The sequence below is a fragment of the Vigna radiata genome, unplaced genomic scaffold (genome assembly GCF_000741045.1).
Source record: "Vigna radiata var. radiata cultivar VC1973A unplaced genomic scaffold, Vradiata_ver6 scaffold_268, whole genome shotgun sequence".
Lineage (NCBI taxonomy): Eukaryota > Viridiplantae > Streptophyta > Magnoliopsida > Fabales > Fabaceae > Vigna > Vigna radiata.
In genome coordinates this window covers 143,320-157,650 of record NW_014543978.1, presented here as the reverse complement: position 1 = coordinate 157,650, position 14,331 = coordinate 143,320, and the positions used below count along the sequence as shown (strand labels likewise).

Sequence of the window (14,331 nt, the reverse complement as noted above, 5' to 3'; positions counted from 1 at the left end):
CAAAAATATAATTTTTTTTCTAATTGAAATATAAGTAAGTTCAATCCAAAATGATGTTAAACTCTATAGATTCCAAAATAAAAAAGATACAATGCAATCAAAATATAATCCAAAATCATCTTAAATTTCAAATACAATCGAAAAGCATAAAAAGTAAAACAATTTACTATCTAAAATTGATAATTGTTGTGTCACTTATCTAAAACCACAACATTTTTCTATCTTGAAACATCTTCTCTTTATTTGAATCTACAGTACAATAAAAAAGAATGTTAACTAACAAATATTAAAACACAAAGTAGGAAATAATTAAATTAATTTCATAGTACTAATAATAATGTTGTGTTACTTCATAATCTTGAACTAATTTTGAGTTAAAATGAGTAACGTTCTCTAGAAGAATGGAGGAATGATATTTGGTTAGTGAACCAGGACCAAAACTAAAAGTAAACTCACTAGCAACTATAGTGATTGGTATGCTAAGAACGTCATAAGGTATTTTAGACAAGTTTGGATAATGATCTTGACGATCCCTCCAATAACTCAATACTTCCAACTTATAAAAAAACTTTGGATTAAGATTTCCTTCATCTAAATATAGATCCAATTCAAACCTTCTGGTGTCATTAAGACAAATTCCTAAGACATCATGAAACAAATTTAATATGTCATTCATAAGTAAAAAATAAAATATGGATAATAAAATAAAGAAGGTTGAGATTTAAAAACTTACATAGAATGCATACAGGCTCATCATTAGTATAAGAAACCTGTTGTGTTGGAGGAAAACCTTGAGAACTTAAACATTTGAATTTAATTTGACATATTTTTGAAACAAATTATATATGTTATTCATTAAAACACTAATTTTTTTTTCAGAGGATTAATATTTTTATAACTTTAAAATTTGGGTGACTTGGTGAGCCAATCCACTCATGAGGGATTCAACTCTCATATTCTTAGTGGCTTTAGCTCAAAATTGAACCATGTTGAAATACTTTTTTAAACCTAATTCAATCTAAACTCGTAATGGACCGAATTGATTCTTGAATTCAAACCTGTTTTGACAATATTAAATAGAAATATTAGAGTCTCCCTCAAATCCATTTCACAATCAGTATGTCCCTTGAAGCAACTCATCACTGTTTTCTTAATTCTAATAGTAATAATATTAATTGTATCATTAAAACTATTAGAAAAAAATAATAAAAATATTGTTTACTGTTCTATACAATTAATAATAATAATTATATTAATAATAGTATTAATAACAACATTAACAATAGCAATAAATATTATTATTATAATATTGATAATAATAATAACAATAATAATAATAATAATAATAAAATAAAAAATAATAATAATAATTATTATTATTATTATTGTTATTAGAGAATACTAACCCGTGCCTTAATTTACTGTTTAAAGTATAATTAATGATTCTTGATTTCGTTATATCTGTGTTGAAATTTGGAATAATTAACTCTATTAATTAAAATAATATAAGTTTATTTAATGGATTTTTTAAAAACAAAAATATATGCCTATAATCGTTTTGAACATCTAACATCTCTACTAAGAAATAAGAGAAATTATATATATATATATATATATATATATATATATATATATATATATATATATATATTGAATTAACTTTTTTATATTTCTAGCTTTATGTCGTTATAGTTAGTAATTTTAGATATTAAAATATTGTTTGTTTCTTGGATACAAGAGATTTTTTGTTAAGTTAATCAAAACGTTGAAAGAGGTTATCGAGAAGTCAGAAAACTCAATAAAGTCTCAAATTTATATTTTAATTGTTTTTTTTTTTGAAGAATTTTTAGATGTTTAACACTTTATTAGTTGATATACTGGATTTCTTAGTTGGTTTATTTTCATTTGTTGCTTCCTACGTTAATTTAAGCCTTGTTTTTTAAAGGTTTAATTATATTTTATTTTTTAGCAACATTAAAATAATAAAGAGAAAAGACTTAAAAGAAAGGGAAACGGTGTTTTATTACTTAATTATCTTTTATGTTTTGATTATATCAAATAAATTATATATTATAATTGTATAAACATTTATAAACGTTGGTTGTACTTTAAATAAAGTAAAATTGCATTAATGATTTTTTATATGAGAATTAAAGAATTCATTTAATGTCACATTAATATTTCTGTGTTAACTTAATACAATATCCTTTATTAAATTACAAACAATATTTTAATATATGAAATCATTAATTACGGTGAAAAGTCTAACTCAACTTTACATTAGGAAATTAATGCTTGTATCTCAACGTAGAATTTTAAGTGAGATACACTTTGATCATCACTAAACAATGCTATAAAAGCTATCTCGTGCTAACTTATGTTTCATCCAATTCTACTCAGAAGTCACCATTCATATTCTATATTACAATGGCTTTGGCAAGTGNCAAACAAGCAAATGAAGAGAATGAGCTAATGCTCGCCCTTCCAAAGGAGAGGGGTTTGTATGGAGGTCCCTATCTCCATCTATTTCAAGATTTTTGGTGCCCATCATTCTATTTTCAAGGAGTGATCAACTTTCAAAAACATTTTCTTGCAAAAGACAATGATGTTTTTGTTGCCAGCTTTCCAAAATCAGGTACTACCTGGTTGAAAGCCCTTACTTTCGTCATTGTAAACCATCAACGTTTTTCCTCTTTTGAGAATCATCCATTACTTTCTTCCAATCCTCATGAACTTGTGTCTTCCCCTGAATTCATCTTGTCTCATGATTTGCATGACCAGCTTCTTTCCCTCTCCAACATGACTGAGCCAAGACTTTTTTCTACTCACTTACCATTCTCTTCATTACCTAAAACTATCACAGATTCCAACTGCAAGATCATTTATATATGTAGAAATCCATTTGATACTTTTGTTTCAGCATGGGAATTTTCTACTAAAATAAAGTCAGTGTCTTTACCTGCATTAACATTTGAGGAAGCATTTGAAAAGTTCTGCAATGGGATATCAGGGTTTGGTCCATGGTGGAGCCATATGCTAGGTTATTGGAATGAGAGCATAACTAGACCAGACAAAGTTTTGTTCTTAAAATATGAAGATCTTAAAGAGGATACAGTGTTTCATGTGAAAAGAATGGTAGAGTTTTTGGGCTCTTCTGTCACTATAGAAGAAGAGGGCACCACAGTGATTGAAAACATGATCAACCTATGCAGATTTGAGAAGATGAAGGATTTGGAAGTGAATCAATCAGGATATATACACAATATTGCAGAGAAGAAAAACTTCTTTCGGAAGGGTAAAGTAGGAGATTGGATAAATTATTTTTCTCCATCTATGATAGAAAAGTTCTCGAAAATCATTGAAGAAAAGTTAAGTGGATCAGGTCTATCATTTAAAGTTCATTCCTAGATTTCAAAGAAAGATGTGACTACATAATGTTCTACTGTGTGGAACAATTGATGTTGTGATCTTTGCTTTTGCTAAATAAGGATCTGTTTTTATGCTTTTGATGAATAAAGAACAATGTTTATCTAACTTCCACTTTTCAGTCTCTTACCATCCTTTCAACCATGCTCTAATTTAGGATTAAGAGTTTGCTCACTATTAAATATTAGCCTTCTTTTACATCGTCCGAATACGAAAAGAGAAGAGTTTTTTTTTTTTTTTTTCGTTATTTACTGCATACTTTTTAACTTGGTTCTATATACTATTTGGAGCAAAGATCAATTTTCATGTGAAAAATAGAGTTACATGGCTACTTTTGGTACCACCCGTGCAAAGCAAGCTTGGAACACAATACAAGAGGAGTTTCAAGGAAGCAACGAGGTGCGCAATGTTAAACTTCATTCTCTAAGACGAGAGTTTGAATTATTAAGAATGAAAGAATTTGAGACCATCAAAGACTACTATTCTAGAATAAAAGAAATAGTTAGTCAGATGAGAGCCTATGGGGAAAATATTCTTGACAAAAAGATCATTGAGAAAATTTTAATTTCTATTCCCCAAAAATATGATGCAATTGCAACTGCGATTGAACAAACAAAATATTTGGCTACATTGTCAGTAACACAACTAGTGGGCTCTCTTGAGGCTTATGAACAAAGATTGAAAAGGCATGAAGAAGACTCGGTTGAAAACGTCTTTCAATCAAAACTAAAATTACGGTTTCAGAATAAAGAATATGAAGGAAATAAAAGTAAAGGAGAAATTTCTAGAAATAAAGAAAATTCTAGAAGCTTCTCTATGACTCATCAAGGAAAATATCCTCCATGTGGCATCTGTAAAAAGATAAGTCACTTGGAAAAAGATTGTTGGCATCATGAAAAACCTCAATGCCACTATTGCAAGAAATTTGGTCACATAGAAAAGTATTGTCGTAATAAAAATAAACATCAAGCAAACTTTGTGGAAGAAGATAATCAGGAGAAACTCTAATTCTACACCAATCAAGAATCTCCTGGTGGAGAAGGAATTTGGTACTTGGATAGTAGATGTAGCAATCACATGGAGAAAGATCAAAGCATCTTCAAAGACATTGATAAATCTGTCAATGTCAAAGTTCGGCTAGGAAATGGCACCACAGTGGAGTCTCGAGGCAAAGGAACTGTCATGGTGGAGACAAAGAAAGGTACGAAATTCATCAAGGACATTTTACTAGTTCCAAATCTTAAAGAGAATATTTTAAGTATTGGCCAAATGATGGAGAATGGATATTCACTTCATTTTGAGAAAGATACATGCAAAATTTATGACAGTAAAATGATAGAAATTGGCCAAGTAAAAATGGAGAAGTGAAATAGAAGCTTTCCTATAAGCTTCAAACCTAGAACTAATATTGCCATGGAGGTAGAAATTGATGACTCATGGCTTTGGCATAAGAGATTTGGCCACTTCAACATGCATGCCTTAAAGCTTCTATATCAAAAAAACATGATGAGAGATCTTCCATGCTTGAAGGAGAATAATGAATCATGCGAAGAATGTCTCCTCGGAAAACAACACCGATTACCATTCTCGACGGACAAAGCATGGAGAGCAAAAGACTTATTGGAGTTGATTCATACCGATGTTTGCAAACCAATGAGAACGCCTTCACATCACAACAACAGATATTTCATCCTCTTCATTGATGACTTCTCTAGAATGAAATGGGTCTATTTCTTAAAGGCAAAGTCAGAAGTCTTCGAAGTATTCAAGAAATTTAAGGCCCTTGTTGAGAAGCAAAGTGGAAAACAAATAAAAGTACTCAAAAGTGATCGTGGCAAGGAGTACACACCTCACGAGTTTGACAAATTCTATGAAGATGAAGGCATAGAGCGACAACTTACATTTGCATATACTCCATAACAAAATGGTGTGTCAGAAAGAAAAAATCGCACAGTTACGGAGATGGCAAGATCAATGCTAAAAGAGAAAAACATGGCTATCACTTTTTGGGCTGAAGTAGTCTACACTGCAGTTTACATTCTAAACAGATGTCCAATTAAGGCAGTCCAAGACAAGACTCCTATTGAAGCTTGGAGTGGGAGAAAGCCATCAACTAAAAACCTACGAGTATTTGGGTCCATCTGCTACATACATGTTCCTGATCAAAGGAGGCACAAGTTTGAAGATAAAACTATACGGGGAATATTCTTGGGATATAGCACACAATCAAAAGGCTATCGAGTCTACAACCTACAAACAAAAAAGCTCATCATTAGTCGAGATGTTGAAGTTGATGAAAATGCTTCTTGAAATTGGGAAGAAGAAAAAGTTGTTAAAAGCAACATTTTACTTCCAGTGCAACAATCTCAAGAAGAAGCAGAAAATTCAGGTATGCTTTCTCCACCTCCACAACAACAAGATTCTTCACCTGAATCTAGTCCAAGAAGAGTAAGATCTTTGGTAGACATATATGAAACTTGCAATATAGCCATGATTGAACCTAACTGTTATGAAGAAGCATCAAAGCAAGAAGTATGGGTCAAGGCTATGAAGAAGAGATTAAAATGATTGAGAAGAATAACACTTGGGAACTCGTAAATTGCCCTCATGGAAAAGACGTCATAGGAGTGAAATGAATATATAAAACAAAGCTTAATCCTGATGGAACTATACAAAAGCACAAGGCAAGATTAGTTGCTAAAGGCTACTCACAACAACCAGGAATAGACTACAATGAGACATTTTCTCCAGTTGCTCGCTTAGATACAATTAGAGTATTAATAGCTCTTGCAACACAAAAAGGATGGAACATCTTTCAACTAGATGTCAAATCAGCCTTTCTAAATGGAGTGCTCGAAGAAGAAATTTATGTTGAACAACCACAAGGCTTCATCAACAAAGGAAACGAAGGCAAAGTACTAAGACTTAAAAAAGCATTATATGGCCTGAAGCAAGCTCCACGAGCATGGTATAGCAAGATTGATAAATACTTCATCGATCAAGGATTCAGGAGGAGCAAGAGTGGGCCAACACTATATATTAAGGCACAAGGTCAGTACCATCTCATTATCTTTTTATATGTCGATGATCTTATCTGTACAGGAAACAATATAGAGATGATGAAAGAATTTAAATACATTGTGTAAATATTAATACATTGTGAACCTTTTTAGCCATGTACATATTCTTGTTACCCCTAAGCCTATTATATAATTATCTACCTTATCTAACACCCTAGAAGAAGAGAACAAGTAACGTAATTATAAGGGTACAGGCAGTGGGGGAAATTATAATCAATTGAGTGTTAAACTGATGATTGAAAAATAAAATATTTGTGTGTGTTGTATCATGTAAATATGAAAAGTGTTATGTTTATAGGAAAATAGGGAACTCATGTTATGATTACGAATGAAGAGGTTGTTGATAAATAAAGTTTCAAGGTTGTTATGTTCTTGTTCTCCTTTTCTTTAGTTTTGTTTTGTTTTTCCTATAAAACCATGTTTCTTGTAGGCCAGCCAAGTTATAACCTGAGAAAGACCTTTTTTATTTAAACTAAAGTGTGTGAAGTGTGTACATGATTTGACTTGCAAATGTTAATGAAGTAGTTGATGACAATTTGAGAGTGAATTGGAGTTGTAAACATTTGCAGGATGAGATAAAAACTGATTGAGCATATTTGTATTATTCCTTTTCTGGTGGTCTTATCATTTTGGGTTTAAGAACTTGTTTAGTAAAGAAATCATAGCATTTGACTTGATTATTTGGAGATGCAGGTACAATGTTCATTTTTGTGACAGGGATAATGTGATAGAATGCCAATTGCAACTATGTGTTTTGTTATGTTGTAATTGTTTCTTTTCATCAGGACATGAAAATATATAAGTTTGTGGGAGTTGATAAGTGTCAACTTTACCTATATTTGTTACCTAGTATGATGTGTTTATAAGTAGTTTAAGTGTGGATTCTCATGAAAAGTGAATAAATGTAGATATTTATATATATTTGAATGTTTAGATGAGTATTAATGTGTTTGTATGCTTATTTTGTGGTAGAATAAGGATTGGAAAACATTAAGGAGACCCTGTGTGCATTAGTCGCCCAGCCATAAGGGAGCAGCTCGCCCAAGCAAGCCATTTGCCCAGCGAGAGGAAGCAACTCGCCCAATGAGTCGCTTGCCCAGCGATTGGGACAGGCTCGCCCAACGAATGGTCACCTTTTGCACTCGCCCAACGACTCTTGCAGGCTCGCCTAGCGAGCCATACTTTTTGCCACTCATCCAACGAGTTGGCAATGCTCACCCAACGACTAGACACTTATTCAAACCTCTGCTTGGGTTCCACTACGCCACCACCGAACACCGACAGAGGCACACACCAGAGTGAAAAAAACACTATGCTAGGAATGATAGAGCTACTACAAAACAGTTAGTGAATCTGAAAGGTGACTGGAACTGCTGCACTCATTAAAAGCTCACGAGTTACGCCTCAAGTTGCGCAAACAATGTCAGGAACATGCCCTATAAGTTAGAACTCAGTGGAAAGGCAAGAAAGGGTTCAAGAAAGGGGGAAAATGTGGCAAGAAGAATAAAGATTCACTGGACCAGCAAGGTGAAGAGTCCAGTGAACCTGGGAAGGTGAAAAACTAGAAGAAAGGTGACTGAAAATTTGATAAAAAGAAGGTTAAATGCTACAATTGTCAAAAACTTGGTCATTTTGCTAAGGATTGTTGGAGTGGTGAGGGTGCCAAGAACAAATCACAGAAAGCAGCTAATCTGGCCAAAGAGGAGGAATCGGATGAGGAAGCAGTAATGTTGATGGCTAGAACATAAGAAAACTTGTCAGAAGAGGATGTGTGGTACCTTGATTCTGGGTGTTCTACCCATATGACAAGAAGAAAGGACTGGTTTGTGGGAATTAAGGAGGCTGCACAGGGGAAGATCCGCTTTGCAGATGACAGTAGTTTGAATGCAGAGGGGTCGGGCAGAGATGTTCTAAGGGATGCAGGGGGAAAAGAAGTGATAATTGAGGAGGTGTTGTATGTTCCAGGATTGAGATCAAACCTGTTGAGCTTGGGACAACTACTACAAAAGGATTATGTGATGAAAATGAAGAATAACACTCTCAGCATTTTCAATCAATAGAAGAAACTGGTGGTGCAAGCTCAGTTGTCAAAAAACCGTACCTTTAGAGTGGTGATGAGTGTAGTAAAGCATCAATGCTTCGCTGCATCAGAGAATAAGGAGGAATGGGTGTGACATTTGCGGTTTGGGCACTTAAACTTCAAGGATTTGTCTCTGTTGGCACAAAAACAGATGGTAAATGGACTGCCTAAGATAGAAATTCCAGACACAGTGTGCAAGGAGTGTGTCCAGTGCAAACAGACAAGGGGCAGTTTCAAGAAGAATTTACCCCAAAGAGCTGCACAGAAGTTAGAAGTAGTTTATTCTGATGTTTGTGGACCTATGCAGGTCGAAACACCAAGAGGTAGCAGGTATGTTCTGCTGTTTATTAATGATTACACCAGAAAATGTTGGGTGTATTTGATTAAAAGGAAAGGTGAAGTACTGTTGATGTTTCAACAATTTAGAAGTCTGGTTGAGAAACAGAGTGGGAAGAAAATCAAAGTGTTGAGAACAGATGGAGGGGGAAAGTATACCTCCACTGAATTTAAGGTGTTTTGCAAAAATGAGAGGATTGTACATGAGGTTACCCCTCCTTATACACCACAACATAATGGTGCAGTAGAAAAGAAGAATTGAACTTTGATGAATATGGTGAGATGCATGCTAAAGAGCAAGAGATTGCCCAAGTTTATATGGGGAGAGGCTGTGATGACAGCCACGTATATAATGAACTTGTCTCCAACTAAGAGACTAAATGGATTAACACCTGAAGAGGCTTGGACAGGGGTGAAGCCTGATGTTAAACACCTTAAAATTTTTCGTTCCCTATGTTATAAGCATGTGTCAGACCAACTAAGGAAGAAAATGGATGATAAAGGTGTTGCATTGATACTGGTGGCGTATAATGCTACAGGGGGATATAAGTTGTATGATCCTACAATAGGGGCAACCTCTATTAGTAGAGATGTTGTAGTTGATGAGGTTGGATCATGGCAGTGGGAATCAAAGAAAGAAGAAGGACCTGTAATTCTTCTAGAAGATGAATCTGCAGCAGAAGAAACAGAAGCATGCAGAAGGGAGGAGGTTTCTAGAAGGCCAAGCAGAATCACTCAGCTGCCTACACACTTGAGAGATTACGATTTGTCCTATGAGGCTACTCTCACTTCAGAAGGGCAGTTTTTTCACTATGCACTAATTGCAGAAGCCGAACCAATTGAATTTAAGGAAGCAGTGAAGGATGTGAGGTGGTATAAGGCTATGAAGGAGGAAATTGATTCCATTGAAAGGAATCAGACCTGGGAATTAATAAAGTTACCCTATGGAAAGAGACCCATAGCATTAAAATGGGTTTACAAGTCAAAGATTAACCCACAAGGTGCTGTAGTGAGATATAAAGCAAGGTTGGTTGCTAAGGTGTTTCTACAGAAAGCTGGAATTGATTATTGTGAGGTGTTTTCTCCCGTAGCAAGAATTGAGACTATTAGATTAGTGGTGACTCTGACCACTAAATTTTGTTGGTCTTTACACCAGCTTGATGTGAAATCAGCCTTCCTAAATGGAAGACTTGAGGAGGAGGTGTATGTTGTGCAGCCACAAGGCTTTGAAATTAAAGGGAAGTTGGAGAAGGTGTATAGGCTGAGAAAAGCACTTTATGGGCTTAAACAGGCACCAAGGGCCTGTAACCAGAGAATTGATGGATTCATGGGCAGTATTGGTTTTGAAAAGTGTGTTTCAGAACACAGATTATATGTTCAGTGCTGCCAACACAATGACAGAGCAGAAAAGTTGATTGTATGCTTGTATGTTGATGACCTACTGGTCACTAGAAGTTGTGAAGTGTTGATTTCAAGTTTTAAGACTGAAATGCTGAGAGAATTTGAGATGAGTGACCTCGGGACACTCAGTTATTTCTTTGGAATAGAGTTTACCATGGCTGAATGTGGAATAGTAATGCATCAGTCTAGGTATGTTCTAGATCTGTTGAAGAAATTTGAGATGGTTGATTGTAATTCAGCAAACACTCCAGCAGAAGTAGGGCTGAGACTTGAAAAGGAACCAGAAGAGGAAGTTGTTGATCCAACAGCTTACAAAAGAATGGTGGGAAGCTTGAGGTATCTTTGCAATACCAGACCTGACTTGAGTTATAGTGTTGGGGTGATCAGCAAATATATGGAGTGCCCTAGAGTCTCACATCTGAATGCTGTGAAACGAATATTGAGATACCTGAAGGGTACTCACTCTTATGGAACTTTATTGGAGAAAGGAAAGGTTGGAGAAGAAGTGCAAATCACTTCTTACTCAGATGCAGACTGGTGTGGTGATAAATCAGATAGGAGGAGCACAACTGGGTACATATTCTTTATGGGTGGATCTCCAATTTCTTGGTGTTCCAGAAAGGAGTCAGTGATGGCTTTGTCATCTTGTGAGGCAGAATATATTGCTGCCTACGAAGCCACTTGTCAAGCAACCTGGCTGAGATTTGTGTTAGAAGGATTGAAGGTTGAGCTAGCTGGGAACGTGAGGCTACTTGTTGACAACAAGTCTGCCATTGACCTCGCCAAGCATCCTGCATCTCACGGTAGGAGCAAACATATTGAGACCAGGTTCCACTATATCAGGGAACAGGTCAGCAGCGGAAGATTAGAGGTGATACACTACAGATCTAAAGACCAACTCATAGATGTACTCACCAAGGCACTTAAAGCCGAACGATTTCTGACTCTCAGGAAGCATATGGGAGTAGTACGAGTAGAGAATGACGGGACCGGTGAAGATCGCACTGTGAGAAGGTCGAAAACCTAAGGTTTTCGCCACAGTGATGAGTCGATATTTTATTGATTTCACTTAGTTTATTGTGCTAAAATTAATCAGGGAATTGTGCTTAATTGTCTGTTATTTCCCCGTTTTCCGAATTCTGCTTAATTTGGTTGGAAATTCGTAATTATGCTAATTTGGGTTTTCTGAGCTAATTAAGTGTATTTTGGTTGCAGGGAAATTTTGGGAAACATCATTTGGAGCATTAGGGATGGTGGCATGATCATTCAAGACTCAACATTTAGTCATTTCCATTTTAATAAAGTTGTAATTTCGTTTTTTTTAGAAACCTTAATTAAATTAGGTGTTTTTTGGCCCTTTTAGTGGAAATTTTGTAGAAGCCCAATGTGTGGGACACTTGGCACCAAAACCCTAGGGTTTTTAGGCGATGGACCCCACCTATTTTGAAGTTGGAAGGCATTTTGAGTAGCAATTGCCGAGACAAAACTCTAGCACACTTCATACTACATTTTGCTTTTGCTTTTGCCTTGTATGAACTCTCTCTTGGAGCCTTGGTGTGCCATTTTCGGTTTTTAGCTATGAATGAACAAGATCACGTTTTTGTTCTTCTCTTGCTTGCAACAATGCTTGTTCTTGCTTAATGGAATGGAGATCTATCATTTCTCTTCTTGCATTTTCCATTTGAATGTTGGAAGCTTGAGCTTGGAGGTGGTTCTTTGCATTTTCATGGTGTTTTCTTTGGTTGAATGAAGACCCATTTTGTATTTCGTTTTTCTCTTCCTTGGCTGCAGTAATTTCGTATTCCCTTTTGGTTTTCTTGGTTGGATGATGAAAATGGAGTTCTTGTTGAGTTTAGTAATGAAAAAGACTTGAGTTGATGCATGGTTGTTGGGAGCTTGAACCCTTTTTCTTCTTGTGCTTTTGTTTTGATGGTTGGAAGTAATATATGAAATGGAACATTGTGTTTCTTATGGAGAGCTGGACGGTGCTGCAAGGTGGAGTAGAAATTCCATTTTGATTTTCATAAAAGTTTGAAGGAAAGTGAGTGTTAGGTTGGTTAGTAGAAGTTGAAATTTGGGGTTGTTGTTCTTGTAAGCTTTTGCAATTGAAACCTTGGTCTCTTGGGTTCATTCTCGGTGGAGAAGAGTTGGAGAAAGCATTTGGATGCATGTTGTTGAAGAAAAAAACGAAAATGGTGTGTAGAAAGTTGAGAGAATGATGCATTTAATTTTTACCACTTTTGGCCAAGCAAAAGGAGATGCTTCTTTTAACTAAAGGAATTTTTTCCACTTTGGTTTTGCTTCTAGCATTGTTTGGACGTGAATTGCATTGAGGAGAAGAGTGTCTTGTGTTGTTTATTCCCTTTGACCTTGCTTATGTGGCACATTGGTAGAAGCAACTCAACTTTTTGTGTGGAAGCATTTAAAACATCTCATTTAGCTTTTGGTTTTGGAAACACCAAATTTCTTTGGACTTTAAGAGGGAGGACGGTTTTGGCTTGTTGGAGAGAGTATGACACATTATTTTTATGGTAGAAAGGTAGAAAGAAGCATTTTCTTGGAGAATGTAGCACATGGGACAAAAAGACAACATAAAGAATTGTTTAATGAAGAAAGAAAGTCAAATTAAAAGTTGGTGTAAGGGAGGTCACGGCTAAGGGGTTTTATTAAGCCATTTGCACTTTTAATTTCATTTGGTAGATGAATATTGGTCACATGAATGTGTAGGACAAAGCATGTTTGATTATTCCTTAGTTTTGAATTAATTTGCATAGTAGGATTAGTTGCTTTTTAGTTTCTCTAATTTAGTTTTGCATTTAATTTAATTTAACTTTGTTGGATATTTGTTTGTCACTTTGTTGGGGTCTAGTATTTTATTTTATTTTGTTTGAATGTTGTCTAAGGTTTTTAATAGTGTTAGTTTAATTACCATGCTAGCCTAAATTAGTTTGTTTGCATCTATGTCTTTATTGACTTTAATTTTTGCAAAACCATTTTCACAACCCCCCCCCTTTTCGTGTTAGACTCAATTCTTGAACCGCAAAATTGGTCTTTGGAAGACGACCTAGAGGTCATTCCCTAGTTATACTGCATTTATTTGCACATCTGTGTGGGTTGCGAAAGCTCATCACGGAGAAAGGGAGATCGGCCTAGGAGGAGTTTTCTCCGATTTTAATCGGTGAAAAGTGTGTGTGTGCTCAAAAGAAGACATTTTTACCGATTTTAATCAGTAGAAGATGCTCAAAATCGAAGGAAATAATGTTTTTCACTGATCTGATCGGTGAAAAGAGGGGGTTTTGCAAAAATCATGTGTTTGTTCATGTTTTGTTTAGGAGGAGTGTTGGATTGTAAACAAAACAGCATCGTTTCAGTTCATGTTTCAGTGTATAAATACTGTATTTCATTCAGAAAATGTTAATGAGAAAAATTTCAGATTCAGTACCTATTTTGTAGTAGCTCTATCATTCCTAACACAATGTATTTTTCACTTTGGTGTGTGCCTCTGTCGGTGTTCGGTGGTGGTGCAGTGGAACCCAAGTAGAGAGCTCTTCTTTGTCATCTCACTCTAAAACACTCTCGAACATTCATCTTTCTCTCTTTGTCACGTGGTTTCTTTTTTTAGACTTCAAAAGATATTTTGGTTTGAACTTTTCCTCTTTTGCCCTTAGTTGTAATACTGTAGAGGCTCCCAACTCGAGTTTGGAGGGTTCAAGGGCGCAAGAACACCATTTCACACCATCCAATCCATCCATTTCCTTCCATCTTGCTTCCATGATGTCTAGGTTTAGCTAAAAATCCATTTCATTAGGGTTGAAAGTAATGTATCAAAACTCTATGTAAACTTTGTTGTTTAATGTTAATCTTTGATGAATCCTTTGCTCTATCCTTATTATCCATGCTTAATGATGGGAATCTGAGCCATTAGAGTGATTTGAATCCTTGGAAAATGCTAGGATCACAGACCTAGGTAGAATAACCAATGGAACTTAATTCTAGACATATTGAGAA

At 35.2% G+C, this 14,331-nt stretch overlaps 1 protein-coding gene across 1 annotated transcript; it reads left to right on the top strand.

Annotated features, from left to right (window-relative positions):
- Window positions 1–2,410: 2,410 nt before the first annotated feature.
- LOC106755063 (cytosolic sulfotransferase 15-like) lies at window positions 2,411–3,408 on the top strand. The gene has a single exon (XM_014637158.2). It carries the CDS (start codon window positions 2,428–2,430, stop codon window positions 3,406–3,408), a length of 981 nt encoding a protein of 326 aa, XP_014492644.1. The 5' UTR covers window positions 2,411–2,427.
- The last annotated feature ends 10,923 nt before the right edge of the window (window positions 3,409–14,331 follow it).